This window comes from Ipomoea triloba, chromosome 6 (genome assembly GCF_003576645.1).
Source record: "Ipomoea triloba cultivar NCNSP0323 chromosome 6, ASM357664v1".
In the NCBI taxonomy this organism is placed as follows: domain Eukaryota; kingdom Viridiplantae; phylum Streptophyta; class Magnoliopsida; order Solanales; family Convolvulaceae; genus Ipomoea; species Ipomoea triloba.
This window is the reverse complement of record NC_044921.1, coordinates 14,680,776-14,699,963: the sequence shown is the minus strand read 5'-3', so window position 1 is coordinate 14,699,963 and position 19,188 is coordinate 14,680,776. Positions and strand designations below refer to the sequence as shown.

The 19,188-nt window shown below is 38.6% G+C and overlaps 1 protein-coding gene across 1 annotated transcript; it reads right to left on the bottom strand.

The window, feature by feature from the left end:
- Positions 1-1,891: 1,891 nt before the first annotated feature.
- LOC116023201 lies at positions 1,892-14,103 on the bottom strand. The gene is made up of 10 exons (XM_031264187.1): positions 12,411-14,103; positions 11,198-11,671; positions 10,812-11,110; positions 5,759-6,493; positions 5,396-5,674; positions 5,087-5,248; positions 4,073-4,999; positions 3,755-3,970; positions 2,806-3,066; positions 1,892-2,518 (listed from the first exon to the last, which is right to left on the bottom strand). The coding sequence occupies exons 1-10, from the start codon at positions 13,828-13,830 to the stop codon at positions 2,174-2,176; spliced, it is 5,118 nt and encodes a 1,705-aa protein (XP_031120047.1). The 5' UTR covers positions 13,831-14,103; the 3' UTR covers positions 1,892-2,173.
- Between the last annotated feature and the right edge of the window lie 5,085 nt (positions 14,104-19,188).

Below are 19,188 nucleotides of genomic sequence, written 5' to 3'. Positions count from 1 at the left end.
CCTTAGTATGTGGGTAAGTTATTTCATGTCATTTCAGTCTCCTTAGTATGAAAATAAGCTACTTCATGTCAATCTCCCGTTCAAGGGGTTATATTCTTGACTTGATCTCCTTCATAGGATTATGTAGGCAGCTTAAGAGTTTGAATTTTTTAGATTCAGCTACATCAACCACAATGCCTATATATATCATACAATCAATCTTCAAAGCAATCATAAATATTGGTCTTCTCCTTGACAGCAATCCATGACGTTATTTGGGGGAAAGACTTATGCATAATGACAATGTTTCTACAGCACTAGAGAATGAGTTTGAGACTACCTTGAACTATGTACTTTCAAGTTCCATGCGCTCTCACGTGACACATTAAAGCAAGTCTCAAGAAAGCAATTTGTAGACATTGAAATTTTTACAACATTAAATGATTTAATAATATTGAGTTGCAATAGTTATTAGAGCTTGCGCATCAACTAATTAAATCAATTTAGGTTATTTTTATATCTACCGGAAGGGGGAAACCCAAAATTGTTCTGTACAGAGACTAATGAGATTACTTACATTGTGCCACAAAGGACAACCAGCAATAATAACCTCTAGCAGGCTTAAACCACTTAATATTTCCTCTGGTGGATTGGCAGCCACATGCAATCCTATTGGATATTCCTTGATAAAATCGGCAAGATTATTTGCTGCGGAATTTTGCTCAAGTACCACACAGCTATTTCCAAACCCCAAAGTTGCGCAAAACAAAGCGAATTCACCCAGGAACAGAAGCATCAACACGTCTCAGGGCCATCAAGGCCAGTATGTCCAGCAGCGTCAACCATGGCTTTATCTAGGGCCTCGGTCCTGTTAACAAAGAGCCTTGCTATGTCTGGAGGTTCTTCTCTGTAGGCATAGTCTAACTTCGCAATGTGGGAAGACTCTGGAGGGTCATTCAAATGATAGACCACCGTGCTAGAAATCTGCCTCCCTCTATTGGACCCCCTGACTACTATATGTTCCGACTCGGCTGCAACTCATCTTGGAGCTCCACCCCTTCCTCCTCTACCCTTATAAGCTCCACGTTCAACTGGTTGGGGCTGCCTTGGGAGGTCAACCTGGTAGCTAGCTCTTTGATTCCCTTCCTTAGGATGTTGGTCTACAGCTCTCTGGGGATGCTGGTTAGTTCTAATCCTTATCTCTGCCTTTGTGGGGAAGATCAGTCTCAATATCATTCAAGCCATCAAGTATGGCAAACCGAGAACTAGTTTTCAAAACACCTGGTCTTGCGTTCTTGGGACGCTGATCTGACATCTTCTGAATTAATTTAATTATTTGATAAAGATTTAATCAAATTATATATGTCAATTTAAAATATTATAATTATGATAGGATCATGAACTTGGACATAATGGTGACTAAATACATTTTAAATAAGTTTTATATTATCTCAAATATTTATTTAGCATTTATTTCATTCACAGTCATCATTGAAAGCTACAACACTTCTCTAATGATGAATCCACTTGAGTTCTAAAATATATATATATATATATATATATATATATATATATATATATATATACAAGTTCAATTTTTGCATTTACGGTAGGGTAATCATCAGCAAAATCCATAATAATTTACCTATTCCGTCAAATATTGAACCAAATTTCTTATCATTCTGAAGTGACGAACGACAATTATTACATGAAATCAGAACAAATATACTCATTCCATCTTTCAACCGTGCTATTAGATGGATTAAACGAAGAATTTTGGCCAAAGTCGGGTCTGTTCATTTAGCTAATTGAAGAGGTCATTAACAGCTGACGATGACTTGAAAAGGATTATAAGTGAGCTAGTGTATTCGGATAAAAGACAATGTCAATCAGATGAAGCACAAGAGTAAAGGAAAAAGAAAACTATCAAAATGAAAATTCCTTTGATTAATTTGGCGGAAGAAAAAGGTGCAGCATTTGATTGCTGGTGCTATTGGAACCTGCTGCATGTTCCAAAAGTTATCCCAGCCGAAATGCCAGCCCGAAAATGAAAGATATAATAGCCTGATCGAGCTAGGGTTTTAGGATGAGAGGGTATAACCAACCAACCAATCGACCAACTAACCAACCACCTAGTCTAGATCGTTACAATATAATGTCCAACCTAGACTCGGACTCAGACTTAGACTCAGACTCAGGAATGATTGAACCAAGGTCCAATTGCACCATTTACATGTCCGTTACTGTGGATCCCGACACCATTGGGTACAATAGATGGGGGAAGTCCAACAGCCATTGTCGGAGGAGCAGAAGGGAACAGTCCATTAGTATGTGGAAGGTTATGAGGGCTTACAAGAGGGCTACCACCGGGGCTTCCTTTACGCTGTTGGATGGTGTGGATTTGCCTCAGCCCTTCTTCGTGAATCCTTGCCAATGTCTCCAACTCCTTCATTGACAAAGCATCCAACCCAGCACCATACAGTGGAGCATGTCTCGACATTTCTTCTTGAAGAGATGCTTCAAGATGATGAATGTATTGCTGAAACAAGGAGCCAAAAAAAAATATGGATTAAGGAGACAGATCGGTTTAATCCATTTTCAATAATGCACAATTCAACAACATGAGGCCACAAAGCAGCATCATTAGTCAGCACAAGATGTAGTTTCCACTTGAGAGATGGTGACGGTGTTATTGGGGATGGGGATGGAGGTTTTACAAGAAACATTGAATTCGATGAAGAAGTTAGTAAGGTGGTTTGCGAATTAATTCTTGAAAATCAAGGCAATAGAAAAGAGAATAAACCAAATCAAATTGGGAAAAATAACCTCGCATGCTTGCAATTTGGACTCCATCCCATCAATGTAAGCTTCACATCGAGCAACCTGCTCTTCTTTTTCACGCTTCTCCCCTTCAGTTTGTCCAACAGTTTCGGTCAACCTGCGAACTTCATCCTCCAGTGACTGCCGTATTTCTTCTCGAGTAACATTTTCAGTAGCAAATCGTTTCAATTCTTCATCAAATCTTTTTCTTGCGGCTTCAGCATTCCTCAACCTTTCGGCAAGAGCATTTTTCTCCTTCATTAGTTTCTGGAACATTAAAAATTTGATAGTTGAGATCAGTCAGCTAAGAGAGAAAGAAATAATAGGTGATAGTACTTTCTCCCTGGATAGGCACACAATTTTTGTCATTATCAATAAGCAGCACAAATTCCTAATAGAGAGTGAACCAACTACCAAAAGCAAAGAAAGGAACTGTGGTGACATACAGCTGAAAACAATAAATGAGTTCAGGAAATAGAAGAAATCATCAATCCCAAAGGATAGTAAAAATATTGCTGATTGCTGATTGCTGTTTAAAATTCATGATAGTAAAGGCAATGAAGTTTTGTGGCGATGCAAGCAATATTCTTAAGCTACAACAAGAATTATTTCCACTGTTAGGTCACTTCCACATTTGATCTCCGAGTATTAATTTTGCCACATTTGGTACATGACTTTCAGACAATATCTTCTATTAAAAAAAATTAGAATGTGTCACATTTTCAGTTCAGAACCATACTGGTTTGAACACCTTAACGTTTCTGGGATGAAAACATATGATTTTGAACTGGAAATATAATGCATTCCACCTGTTTCCTATCAGAGGTTTGGACAGTAGGACCAAATGTGGCACACAAAAAAAAAAGTCATGTACCAAATGTGACAAAATTAATACTTGGGGACCAAATGTGGAAATAATTCCTATAACAATTTATGCCAAAAATATTTATCATACCTTCTGTTCATCTCGCTTTCGAGACTTCAGTTGGGAAAGCTGAACCTCCGCGTCATGCAAACGGTCTTGTAAAGCCCTTTTCTCAGCAGTGAGCTTTGCAATTTCTTCATCTCTTTCAGAGCGGATCCATTCAAGTTGATTCTCAATATCTTGTATCTGCTCTGTAAGCTCCTTTCTTTCCCGAGCAAAACGATCCATCTCAGCCTTCATTTCAGACTGCAATTCAATGATGTTAGTGTAAATTTATAAAGTTACCTAAGCATCAACCAAATGTAAGACATGCCTCCCTGAGACACACACAAACATAAAGACAGAGACCTTAAGACGGTTATTAGTAGCCTCAGATTCGTTAAGCTTTTGGGAAATAACAGCTTTTTCTTTAGCCATATTGGAGATTTCTGTTTTTCTTTCCTCACGATTGCGGAGAATTTCATCTTCACTAGCACATAACTGATGCCAAAGTGCTGCTCGATCAACATTTGCGAGTTCAGCAACCTCCCTCATCATACTAAGAACTGGTCTAACAATTTCTTGCTCCTCACATATTAAAGTTGCCAAAATATCTAAATCTAAATCTACTTCACGAGCACTATCTGTTGTACTGGTAGCACGATCAACAAGTCTCTTGAGGATCCTCAATCGGTAAGACTCATCAGCATACCATTTGAACAATATAGTGTAAAGCATTTTCACAAATCCTTTCACGTGCGGGTCTCTGGAAAGTGCAAGTGTCTCAGCAAGACTAAGAATTGGAGTAAAATCATCTTGCTGGGCCCTCAGTTCCCCTTCCACAACCACATCAGCGTGCTGAAAATTTCCAGCAACATATTCAGAGGTCAAACTTATTCTCCGAGCAAGACGTCTTTCCAAGACCATGGCTACAGATTGAGCCACAACAGCACCTCGAGCAACAGCTCTCTCAAAAGTTTGGGATGCATCAACAGCAAGGCAAGGGATAGATAACATCTCAATCAGAATGTAAATGTCAGAAACATGATCACCAGACCGGAAAGGGTGCTCATCCACAGGTTCAGGTCTTTCAGTAGTATGACAGTTTTCACCAAATAGGAAAATTCCACAAGGAACTGCTGAACAGTTTTCACTGAAACCATTATCACAATCGATATCTCTAAGGATAGCTTCAGCAATATCAGCGCAGCTACCAACTGTCCGGCTCAAATAATCAAGAACACATGGGGAGACTTCTGTGCCCAAATTTTTTAGCCTAGTGCGGATTGCTCGGACCTAAAGCAAAAAAGAAAAACAAATTACACTGGTAACAAGGGATAAATATAACATATTAGAAATACAGATGCAATTTCTTATGCATACTGCTTCCGCAAGATGTTGGCAATGAATTGCAGCCTTGAATATGAAGTCCACTGTTGCAGCGAGAGGCTCATTATTGCAATCTGTCAAAAGATCAAATGACTGGAAAAGAACACGTTCCCACACATCACTACTGCATTCCAACTGACTAAGTGCATTAAAAACCTGTGAAATAAAAAAATAAGCATTACAAGAGAATGATATAAGTAATCAAACTTGAGGCAGTTAACTTCCCTCTCCAATGCATTATACATGAAAGATTCTAAATGGAAATTCTAGAATTCCAAAAGCAAAAATTCCAGTGCATCTTACTGGCACTCGCAGTGCAGGCTCTGCATCCGGCTTTTGAAGTCGTTCTAAAAGAGCACACGCAGCCAGTGGATGTTCTGAATGCTCAACCAATTTTGGTACCAAAGCAACAAGGTCTGGCTGTAGATGCTTTGGTGCTTTATCAAGTACAAGCGCAATCTTTTGTGCAGACTGCGGCCTCCTCCTTGGTTCAGGACAACCCTGTGGAACAGCTCCATCAAGTGCTCTCAAGGAGTTCACAATCAATCCAAGAAGCTCTTCGGACTGCTCTGGCCACTTCGTCTGAAGTCACAACTTCATTGAATGATCTATACCAACAACATTAAGCACAAAAGCATAAACATAGAGATGATATAACAATTATACCTTAGAGCGAAGGGAAGGATTTTCCAACGAACCACCAGCAGACGTTTCAGGTGGACAAATAGGTTGTCCAGGAAATGCTTTATCTTGTGTATCATTGCCACCAATATCCGAACTTTGAACAGCGGATAAACTTGTACCTTCATCCATGACTGAATCAAGTCTATCATGGACAGGAATCTGCATTGATTCATTGGCTCCATTGGCCCTATCATTTTCTAAAGGGCTAGTAGTACCATTGGGATCACTACCCTCTGGAAAAGGTTTGGAACTCCCTTCTAAGGAATCACCAACTGGACAGCCTTCTGAAGGTTGACAACACTCAACCATTATGTCCAAAAGCAAATCAATGATCGCCTGCTGCAAAACTTTTACTCCCATCAGCAAGTTCATTAAACTGGGAGAAGACTCATCATTCCTACTGAGTTTCTTCCCATCATTACAACCAGATATTTTAGTAGGAAGGAGCAACCGCTTCACTTTAGCAGGATCATCAAGATATACACGAAGTCCAGTCAAGAAACCAGCAATAGCACCAGCGTCCATGAGAAGTTTTTCTCTCAAAGTAACCTGTGGCTGTGAAGGATTATCTCCATATGTGAGATGAAACCCTGCTCTGGAAAGAAGATTCCTGAAGATGTCTTCCTCATCTCCACTTATTCCTTCACTGTCTTCCGAATCAATGAGCTCATCAGGGTCAGTTGTCAGAGCATCCTGATCATCCTCAGAAGCTAATACCTAGAAAAGCAACAGCAAATTTCAATACAGAATCCAAATTTGAAGTATGAGAAAGTCAGAAACCAATGTTCCATGAGAACATCAAACTGCAGAAGTAACCATTGGATAAAAGTCAAATCCATAGTTACGAAATTCACTGATCAAGAACCAAGCTAGTATCAAAGGATAGGCAAGAGTATTAAATAACCTTTTTTTTTTTGAAATTGTCATTATCTTAATTCATTCATCTCCCAATCTCCCACAAAGAGTTGGCTTGCATTAGTTGCATGTCAATAGAATATTAAATAAGTCTTGCATGACAGGAGTTGCATGGAATTAATCTTGCACATAGGAACAAGTTTATAATGCAATAGTAAATGTAAGTGGTTGCAGTGGTCTTAAAAGACACTAGACAGACATCTTAGTGGTATCTATTACATATTGTTTAGTGGGAGTTTGGCATTGTTTGGTAAATGGCATTTTGGGTTAGCGGTTAGCATTTTGACCACTTTGGCATTTTGACTTGGTCATAAAAGCTAAAATACATCCTTGGTAAACAGCTTCTCCTATTTGCAGTTTGCCTCAAACTGCCAATTTTGGAAATGCTGCAATATGCAGCATTTCCAATCAGCATTTGGGAAAAACGCTACTATATTCCCAAATTGCCCTTTGGGCATTAAATGCAATCACTCTCCCAAAGGAGAGAGTGATGCTTGAACTCCCAAACATTGGAGAAGAATGCTGTGCGTATCAGCACAGCTACAAAAGAGGAGTATGAGGCTCCCCAATGCTCCATTTCTTTAAAACCGAGTGATGTGGGATGCCAAGTAGCCCACATTGCCCAGTATTTTTTTTCCTCTTTATTTTTAATTTTTATTTTTATAAATATAATATTAATAAATTTATAAAATTAATAATAAAGTATCATTTAAAAATAATTAGATAACACATTATATAATTAATAATTAACAATTATTTTTATTTGTTTAAATATCTAGATTCTTTGTTAAATTTAATTCTTTATAATTAAAATTATTATATAATTAATCATTATTATTTAATAAATTGTTTTTATAAAATATACACGCAAATATGTCTTTTGACATATTAACCGCTAATCATAAACAACTAATTTAACCAAACATATCTCTATAAACCACTAAAACAATCCGCCGGTCAAAACGGCTAACACAAATACACAATCAGCCAACAACCATTAATTGCCCAACAAGGCCTTTGAGTTGCTGCTTTCAGAGTTAGTGTTTCATGGCATTGGGTAATGGACTTCACCTATAAAAAGGCAGTCGTGTGAATCTTTTATCCTTTGCCTGTCCACTTACCAAAAGCAAGCCCCCTGACCATATTTCACTATTGAAGTACCAATAATCCACCTCTAAGGGTCTTAACACTACTCTATGTCTAAGCAAGTAGCAGATGTGAGACCCAACTTTAGACACCCAATGCAACTCCTAATTTTCCAAACACAGCTAGAAGCCTAGAAGCTTGTTTTTAAGAATTATTTCCCTTGGTGTTTTTCTGTGAGTAGCATCTGAAATACTATTATTTTAGAAATTACAACTGCACCCCCTAAAGGTCATGTCAATTCTAACAATTTGTTCATTGTTTCCCTTGCCAAAGAATTAACATTTCTAACCCTGAAGGAAGAAAAGAGTGTTAATGGAATTTCATTTTGGCCCTATTCAATCTTTTTTGTACTTTGGACTTTAGTGAAAGCATTAGCTAAATTTCAGAGGATACAGGCATTATAATAACCAGAAACCTTAGTGTGTTGGGGTGAAACAATCCCTATTTTTTTTAACCTTGTAATACTTATATTTTATCCCAGCTTACATTTTATTGAGCCAACACTTGCTGCACATAAGTATACCTTAAACTGTCTTTTATTAAGCCAACAAGGCAACAATTCACACATTGAGTATTTTAATATAATACTCCGTAATTGCAACCCATCTAATCTAGTAAAATGGGACAAAAGTTTCAAGTGCCATCGACTGATTGTATAATGAAATCTGGTTAACATTTGATTATAGAAAGGAACTTAGCGAAGTAAGAGCATCTACATCAAAAGTTTTTTGTTGGTTTTTTTGGATGATATGGAGGTGAGAGATGATGATTTGGAGAGAGGAGAGAGGGGAAATTTAATTTGCAGGAAGATTGGTTATTTGTGGGGGCCAGGAGGAGAGAGAAATGTGAAGAAAGCCTGCAGCCTTGCACGTTGAAGCTCACGGTGCGCCCTCTTGTACTGCACTGGGCGCGTAAACGACCATTTATATATTATTTTTTTTGCTGACAGATTTGTTTTTCCTTTTTTTTCATCCCTTCCCATCATAGTTATCACGGCGTCCTGTTGGTGGAGACAGGACGCCTGGAGGCTTTGCCTCGCCTGAAGACGGCGAGGCGAGCTCTGGCGTCGGCCAGGCGTCGCAGGCGGGCGCCATGGATGCCGACCCTGCGTCCAACCCACAAACCCGACCCATTTTAGTAATATTATTATTTTTTAAAAAAAAAAAAAGTTTGACCTAATAAGAAGAGAGAAGAAGAAAGGATTTCAGATCTAGTGCGTTGACTAATGTCTCCCACAGCCATTGCCCATCGCCGTCACCGTCGCCCTCCCACCGCCTGAGTCGTCCTTCTTTCTTCTCCATTGTCTTTGGTTTTCTCCATCTGCGACTGTTTGTCTTCCTATGGTTTTGGGTTATAAACTGCCAGCCTGCCACTTCTTTGGTTAATAATATCAGTGTGCAGTGGGCATGGGCAGCGGGCAGTGAGCAGTAGGCTAGGCAGTAGGCAGTGGGCAGGTGCAGTACAATTTATATGTTTAATTGTTATATATATATATATATATATATAGTATTTTTTAACTTGTCGCCTAGGCAACAAGGCGGTCGGGAGGCGCCGTGACTTAACAGGGCGCCGTGATAACTATGTTTCCCATATTATCTTTCCTAGTCATACATGCAAAAACTCTTTAAAAACCGCAACTAATATGGATGCTCTAATACATGAACTTTCCACGACAATATTAATTTTATTTCATGAAATCTCCTTGCTTGCTAGCTTATGACATTACATATTTATATCTTCAAAGATCCCAATGGTTGGTTATATATAAATTCATCCTACACCGCAGCAATGCGATTCAGCCCAGTAGCCCACCATCAAGTCCCCCTCAACTTCAAACTTGACAGAGCAACCCTTTCTAGTTTCAATCGCTAGAAAAGGTATAAAAGAGAATTATGCCCACACCTACCTCCAAACCTATTTCCCTACCTTCTTTAGATAATCAATCTTCATCAGCAGTTCAGCACCTAATGACAATATACATATTCAGCCAAAGGCAAAAAGCATACAAAGAATGGTGGAATTACAGCATTATACCATGATCAATAAATCCAAATTGTTTCTCCCCTATTTTGTCTAATTGCCTATCTCCAGTGGACTGCATATACATACAAAACCAGGACCACTCCCCTTAATCTTATAGGCTTTTCTTTACATCAAATGAGAAACCATGCTTCCATAGGTTGCTTACAGTAAATGAATTCCACATTCCTAACTACTCCTAAGCAGGCAGAGGGCTGCATAAAAAGCTAAAGCACTGAAGGAGGGTGCAGCTGTCCCACATCAGTATTGATAATTACAAATAATATAGAATTAAATAGAGAATCATTACAAGCTCCCTTATTTAGAATTACTTTAGATGGGAAAATTTGAACTCATTTTTCAGTATATTGATTATTTTAACAATTTGGAAAAGGAGAAAAGCACTGAAAGTTGGGGGACTAAGTATAGTTTTAGAATGACAAAAATACCACCACCTCAACAATAAAAGTAACAAAGTTTGTTTATATATATAAATAAGGTATGAGTATATTATCAAAAGAATAGCAATGGTATCAACCATATTTAGGTTCAAAAGGTTTCTTAAGTGATTTATCAGCTTTATAAGTGCTACTCACATATCACAATAAAATCAGAAACAAAGCTAACACTTAAAATGTTCCACCACACACACTATTCCAAACAGGCAGACTAAAAACCCAAAAGGACTCAAACTTCATCAGCCCCAACTCACACTGCTTACTGAAAGAAACTCGGATAGGGTGGTTGATTAGTATACTAGACAATTTTATAGCAACACATGAAAAGGACATCAGTTAAGGTATATAGAATCTTCACAACTACCCATTTGCAGACATAGAGAAGAATAATTCTTTACAGCCATTACACAACATAGAGAGAAGCATATGATAAGAGAGAAGCATATGATACAAGAGAAAAACAAAACACACATTTGATAAATGGCTGAATCACTAACCTCCAGGTCAGAAAACTCAAACCAAGGGCAGCAGTCCAAGATTTCACAAACAAAGATAACTGTATCACGTACAAGAAATCCTGCATCTGCTTCCAACATATCCGACACCTTCATGAATTGAAGTACAGAATTATTCCATGTTTTAGTGCAGATTGAAGACTCCTTCCATACAGTTTTAGAAGGATTTTTCTGGTTCAGAATAGCCATCCTGTATCTAACCCAAAAATTCTTCTCAAGATCACTACCAGACTGATCACTCTCCAAATATATACATATAGTGTCAAAGGATTCATAAACACCTGTAGTATAGAAAAATGCTAGCATCAATCATGGAACACCAACAGTAAAAGTATACATTCAAGTATGACAAGAAAATGGTAACTCACCAATTCGGAGCTCACATCCACCTGCCTGAAAGAATTTGCTAAAAATCTTTCTTGTTTCCATTATCTCCTTGAAAGACAAAAAGTTCTCCACCTTCCATGTAAATGAACTCCTTTTCCCAACCTTGTCCAACTGGGAACCACTGACTCCTGACTCATCATCCTGATCTGTGAGGTCCTGCATTGTAGATGTCTCCTTCAAAATAAGGACTTCAGCAGAAAATACAACAGTGTCTTGAACAAGAAACCCAGAATCTTGATCAAAAAGACTAGTAAGGGTCACAAATTCGCGCCAACCCCAGTCCTTTGCTGCTTTAGAGTAGCGATTCTGAGATTCCTTGGTGACAGACTTCTCCTCTATCCTTTGGTTCACAACAGACAACCGATGGCTCACAAAACAACTCCAATCATTATTCGTATTTCGTGAATCTGTGACTTCAAGAAATACTGAAAGGTGGCAAGGTGGCTGAGCTTGCCCTGGTATAATAAAAAATAAGCATGACTATATGTTCAGGGGGAGAAGCATAATTAAAACAAAACCCAACAGATTTTCATCACAACCACACAAGGAAATAGAAAAACTCAGTTGAAACAATAAATAAATAAATAAATACTAACACTATTGAATGAGTTATGCATCTAACAGTACGAAACTTGTGGCACTTGGCAGTAAATGTATCCATGACATAACGAATGCACAACTGAGGCACTTTAATAATCGGCCAACTTTAGGCAAGTCAGAGCAAGTCTGCAGAGATCCAGCATCATTCAGAATCTATGGTAGGAAAATGTACAAAACTAAACCTTGTTTTCAAAGAGATTTGACTTAATGATCAATTATGAGCAAATGGGCACTACAACAAGCCCAACCCACACACTAGCATTACCAAGCACCTGAGGACTTGACCAATTCTCCATACGTATCTTAAATTTACAACTGTACAAGTATACCAAGAAGCTGGTGTTGCTGAACCTTATTTCAGAAATGTAATGACATACTGCACAAACAGAGCTTTTCTCAAGTTCATATACTTGTGAAACATTGAGTTTTAATAACCTTATGTGGGAAAGAAAGAAAAAATAAATAAATAAATGATCCACAAATGCCTGACTAATGCATACAAAATACATAACTAGAAATAGGCTTAAATAATATGGGGATACAGAACTAGAACAGTGGGAATACAATGATTTAATCAAAAGTATTGTTACATACCTCTGGGGTAAACAATAAGCCGGCAATCCCGATTTCCAATTTGAAATCTCCTGCTTTTTATGCAGAGCCCTGTAATCTTCCTCTTTTTCAAAAGATCCTTCAACCTTGTGAAGTTCTCAATCCTCCATGTGAACTTTCCCAGGTGCCCATCAGACTTCCGAGCACTATTCCCTATTCTTGCTCCAATCACTCCCCCATTTTTGGAAAAGCTACTTAGCTCCTTAATTACGTGGAACGAGGTGCTAAAAACAGCAGTGTCATCCACTAGATAACCTGACTCTGAACCGACAAAATCAGACATTTTCATGTAATCATTCCATCCCAAGCTAGTGTTATCCCCACTCTTATTATCAGCGGCAAACCTCCCATACGAGTCTCTGTGCACGTGATTCATACCAGGCTTCTGGTTCAGCACAGACATCCGAAACAAACACCAACAACTCCTATCTGAGATCAATGTCTTCTCGGTATCTTTACTCTCTAAACACATTGACAAATACTCTACCCCATTCACCGAGCTCTGATACACACTAATCCTCAAATTGCATTCCCCAGCTGGGAAAACTGGACTCATGATTTTTTGAGTTTTGATCATTTCCTTAAACAAGCTAAAATTATGCACCTTCCAAGTAAACTTCCCACTCAAAACATCCCCAACGGGGCCAGTAACCACGACATTGGACGAGGAACTGGACTGCAATTCATTGTTATCACGTGAAAAACTAACAGATTCATGCAGAATCAGTATATCAGCAGTTACAAGGAGACAATCATTGTTGAATAGAAACCCTAACTTAGGGTCTAGGATAGAGTTTGAGGGAGTGAAATCGCACCAACCATGGGATTTCTTTTTGGAGGAGAACCTATGCCAAGAGTCGCGATGGATGGACTTGGAGGCATCGGTGGGGTTTTCGATGGCGAGGCGATAGCTGGCGAAGCAGTCCCACTTAGCCGATGTCGTATTGCGAGGGTCCATAATCTGAAGGTAGATAGAGATGTATCCAGGCAACGCCTGAGAGTCACCCTTAGGGTAAACTAGCAGGCGACAATCATAGCCGCCGACCTCAAAGTACTTGCTCCACAGTGCTCGCCCCTTGATTCTCGGGAAATTCGCGATGGCCCATTTGCAAACCGCCGCGTACTCCCCCCGCCTCTCCACCGTCACAGATTCCGACGCAGCCGTGGTCACCGATACGGCGTCCCTAGACGCCGCCGCCGCATCCTCGGCAGCCGCCACAGGTTTCTCCGACGTCGAGGATGACGATGTCGTCGCCGCGGCGGCCGCGGCGGAGGACGACGACGAAGACGACGTCGCCGATGAAGGAGGCTGCACGGGCGACTGCGATTGGTACGCCGATGAAGAAGACACCGCCGTTTCCGCGGCGGAAGATGATAGGTTGTGGTGATGGTGGTGTTTCATTTCTCCCGTTTCTCGCTATCCAAATTTATTCTCTCTTCAATTTCTGTGTTCCTCTCCTGCGCGTATATACGTGATATATCAATTTTGTTGTTGATGGAGTGAGCCAATGGAGATGGAGAGGTGGGAGTGGGGGTTGGGGAGTGGGTAGGGGGTAGGGGGGTGATTGCGTTGTATCTATTGTGTATGTATGTATGGAGAGAGCCTGAGAAGAGAAGAGAGGTGAGGTGAGAGGGTAAGGAGCGAGCAGCACAGCATTCCACTCTAGGGAGAGAGATTTGGAAATGGGGTGCATCGTAGTTAAGCTGCTCACGCCCTTACTATTTTCGCTTTTTTCTTTTTTTCTTTCATTTTCTCTCTCTTCATTTTCCTCATTTTTATGTGTTTCATTCCTGCTCACTTGATTTGTCTTTCCATTTTTGTATTCTTCATTCCTTTTTTTTTTTTTTTGACAAAAAAAAAATATTAATCTTGCCCTTACCTTATGTTATATTTGTTCTAACTAGTTTTTTTTCATAATTTTTTACAAGATTCATCAATATTTGATAATATGATCATTTATTTGAAACTAGTAATAGAGATGTTCAGCAGTGTATAGCTGAATGCAGTGCAAATTTATGGCGGTGGGGTGATCAACACTTCAAGCAGTTTGGGCGGCATATTAGTAAATTGCATGGCAGGTTAGTAAATTGCATGGCAGATTAAAAACGTTTTGCTATATTGAGCGTCAGAGAACGGGTTGGGTCCTGGCAGAAAAAATTTATTTCCCGCGCAGGCAAAGAGGTTCTTTTAAAAAGTATTGCGCAGGCTCTACCTATCTTTGCTATGTTGGTTTTTCTGCTTCCTCAAAGCATTTGTCTTAATATGGAGAGAATAATGAACTGATAATGGCGGGATGGAAATAGGACAGGTGGTAGTGATATTAAATGGTTAAGTTGGACTCGAATGTGTACGCCAAAGAGTAAGGGTGGCCTAAACTTCAAACGGTTGCATGAATTTAACATCGATCTTTTAGCCAAGCATGGATGGCGCCTATTGGTATCTCCCGATTCCCTGGTCTCTAAAGTTCTTAAAGCTATATATTTTCCACAATGTGATTTTTTGGATACCCAACTTAGAAATAACCCGAGTTACATTTAGAGAAGTATTTTAGCAGGACAGTCATTGTTGAGAACTGGTATGGCAAGGAGAATTGGAAATGGTGCGAACACGAATATTTGGAGTTGGCCATGGCTGGCAGATAAAGATCATCTGGAGTTGCAAACAGCTTGTATTAATGAATTAAGAGGGGCTAAAGTGAATGGTTTGATGACCGAAGCTGGTGATTGGGATGTGGAGGTCCTTAGTGATCTTTTTGTAGATGATGATATGCAGCGTATCAGAGCCACATCGATATCCCTTCATTTACCAGATTCTTGGCGATGGAAGGGTGATATTAAAGGTGTGTATACTGTGAGACATGGTTATCAATTATTGATTTTTAATGCCACATCTTTCTGCTCCTGTGTATATTTTTACCACATGGAAACAACTATGAAAACTCTTTGTTCCCCCAAAAATTTTTTTTTTTTTTGTGGAGATGTGCACGTAATATCCTCCTAGCCCGTGAGAATCTAAAAACAAAGAGGGTTTGAGCGAGAGGTGGTTATCCACTATGCGAGCATGATTTTGAAACGATGGATAATTTATTTTGTACATGCCCATTAGCTATCCAATTATGGGGTTGTGATGATGTGCTGCAAGGTAGAGTGCTCCCTGAGTTGATGAATGACGTACTAAGCTCCACTAATATTGCTTCGGCAGTGCTGTTGGCGGCTAAGATGTGGGAATTATGGTCCGCAGGAAATGATTGTGTTTGGAATAATAAGTTTTGGATTGTTGAGCAAATGCAAAGAAATGTTGAAAATAATGTTTCTTTTTTTGCAACAAAATCTGACTCATCCTCATGTCATGCAAATAGGGCAAGCTAATACTAATGCTGCGTGGTCTCCACCGCCGAATAATTTCATCAAGTGTAATGTGGATGCTGCTATTTTCCCAAATGGAGCTGGTTATGGTGTGATTTTACGTGATACTGGGGAAATTTTGTTGCAGCAAAGAGTGGACGTTTGGAGTGTGGCCTAATCCTTATTTTGCGGAGGTAATGGCAGCTAAGGAGGCCTTAACTTGGCTCAAAGAGCGTGGAGGCGGAAACTTTATTCTTGAGTCAGATTGTTTAAATTTTTGTATTAGTGTTAATTTTGTTTCGTTAGACCTTTTGTATGTTGGTTTAATTATTAAGCAATGTCGGGTGATTGCTAATGACATCGGGAACGTGTTAGTTCGCCATGTCAGGAGGTCAGCGAATCATGTGGCTCATGTCTTAGCACGAGCAACTTCATCTGTCCTTGGGTTGTCGGAATCTTCCCCGCCTATTTGTATTTCGCATCTTCTTGATTAATACAAGTTTTTGATTTCATTTTCAAAAAAAAAAAAAAAAAGTAATAGAGATGTCATTACACTACATCATAGTTGGCAAACTAACTAATTTGTTTTATATTATTTTTCTATCAAAATTTCAATAACATGCTTCTTGTTTTATGAAGTCTTTTTATTATATTGTTTCTTCAGTTCTTTTTTAATTTTATTCTCTTACTCTAATCATTTATATTTATTTTAAGTTTTTTATTTTAAATTTTCATGTGGAAAGTGAATTTCTTGATAAAAGAGTGTCCTAACCATAAACCGCGACATTGATTTCATATCTGATTACTCTTCTAAAAAACAAAAACAAAACAACTTTGCTTTTAAACATACTATTTATATTTTTTTTTAAAAAAATGCTACTACATGCTCCAATGAAACAATGAATGGAATTTTCATCTATGATGATGATTGAAAATATAAATTCATTTTTTGAAATGATCAAGATAGTTTCTGACTACTAAATGACATAAATTTTATAGATTGAAGCATTAAATTAGCTTTGAATACAAAGATTGAATAGCAAGTAATGTTAAGGAAGGTAAAATAACGTTATGACTATTTTTTTTTTGAATACTACTAACTCTATTACAATAACATAAATCGCCACATTGATTTCATGTCCGATTGCTCTTCTAAAAAACAAAAACAAAACAACTCTGCTTTTAAACTTACTATTTATATTTTTTAAAGAAAAAGCTAATACATGCTCCAATGAAACAGTGAATGGAATTTTCGTCTATGAGGATGATTGAAAATATAAATTCATTTTTTGAAATGGTCAAGATAGTTTCCAACTACTAAATGGCATACATTTTATAGACTGGAGCTATTAGGACTCTATGTATTTCAGTTAGATTATGACTCCCTATTATAGTCTTCCTGTGATTCCTCTATTCTTGTCTCCATGTGATTCTCTCATTATATATATATATATATATATATATATATATATATATATATATATATATATATATCAATGTAATCTGCATCTTTGATTCATTCAATTTAATACAATTCATTATGTTCTCATCTAGTATTAGTTAGCTAGGATTCGCGATAATTATTACCGCCATAATTAATATTGTCAAGCTCAGCCGATCCAATTGAGAGGTGTTGTTATGGTAGTATGCGTGATGATCCCACTGAGCTTCCTCATAATCATCCAATAAGCACTGCTAGTATTTAGTGTTGCTATAGTAATATCCAGTTGGTAGTATTCTGGTAGTGGTCAGCAACCAAAATTTTTGAATTGCACATGAATTCAAGAAAGACATTCAATTGGGTAGTATTATGGAATCAACTACTTCTTTGTCGGCGGCTTTGATGAGCACAACACCGTCCAGTACATATTAAGGAGTCGAAGGAATTGTGATAGTCTACATCAAGGTTAGCGGCATGACAAATGTTGCTTTAATGTTCAGTGTCAAATTTGTGATGGCTTCGGTCACATGGCAGCCAATTATTTTCTACGCTTTGAAAAACTGTCTCATTTATTATAGTTTTGGTCACATGGCAACCAATTGTTATTGGCGTCGTTCAAGGACTTCGGGTACTTAAGCTAATATGGTGTTTCAGGATGGTTTGGGTTCTACTACCTCATCAAATTCTCAAACTTGGTTACCAAACACTGGAGCCACAAATCATGTAACTCCAAACATAGCTGCCCTTTCTACCTCAGTAATGGTATGGGCATGTCTTTTAGTCGTGTTGGTCATGTTACTTTTGATACCCCATCTAAGTTTTTTTAAGTTACCTAATATTCTCCATGTTCTTGGTTTGTCAACATCTTTATTGTTAGTTCAAAAATTTACATCAGATAATAAAGTGTTTTTTGAGTTTTACCCCTCCTTGTTTTGTTGTGAAGGATATACCACCAAGGAAATCCTTCTACAAGGCAGTATCTCTGGGGGGTTCTATACTCTTCCCATTATAGTTTCCACTCCTTCTGCCTTTCTATTAGCTCGCGCTTTTGGGTTTATTTGGCATAACCATCTGGGTCATCCTCATCATCGTGTCATTATTCGCGTTCTTCAGTCATGTTCAGTTAGTGTGTCTAGAAATAATATTCGTGATAATTCTAGTTTGCGTAATGCATGTCAATTGGGAAAGTCTGTGCGATTTCCTTTGTCACGTGTTAAGTTGTCTAGTTCGAATATTCTTGATTTAGTATACATTGATATTTGGGGTCCAACTCTTTTATTGTCTACAAATGGCTATCGTTATTTTGTCATTTTCGTTGATGATTACTCTCGCTACACTTGGTTGTTTCCCATGAAACTGAAATCTGATCTCTATGTTATTTTTGATAAATTTCGTACCCTTGTTGAGAGATCCTTTAATAGAAAAATAAAATCCATTAGTTTGGTTTGGGAGCTGAATACAAAAAGCTACATCAATCTTTTGTTCAGTTAGGTATCTATCATAGACAATCTTGTGCGTATACTCATGAATAGAATGGTCATGTTGAAAGAAAACACAAACATATAGTTAGAGACGGCAAAGGGGCAGGACGGGGGCGGGGAGCGGGGAGTATACTCCCCGTCCCCCGCGGGGAATGGAAAATAGTCCCCATCCCCGTCCCCCCGCGGGGAATTAGGCGGGGACGAGGAATCCCCGTCTCTGATCAATTTTTAGTCAACATATTAAATTAGTATAATTTTAATTTAAAAAACTATGATTTTGATTTTAAAAAATTAATTTATATATTTATTTATTTATTTATTTACTATAATAATTATTCAGGGACGGGGCGGGGTGTCCCCGCCCCCGTCCCCGACTCCCGTTTGAAACGGGGGCGGGGATGGGGAAAAATTTCGGAGATCGGGGACGGGGACGGGAAATTTTTTCAATTCCCCGCCGGGGACGGGGGCGGGGACACCCCTCCCCGCCCTGCTC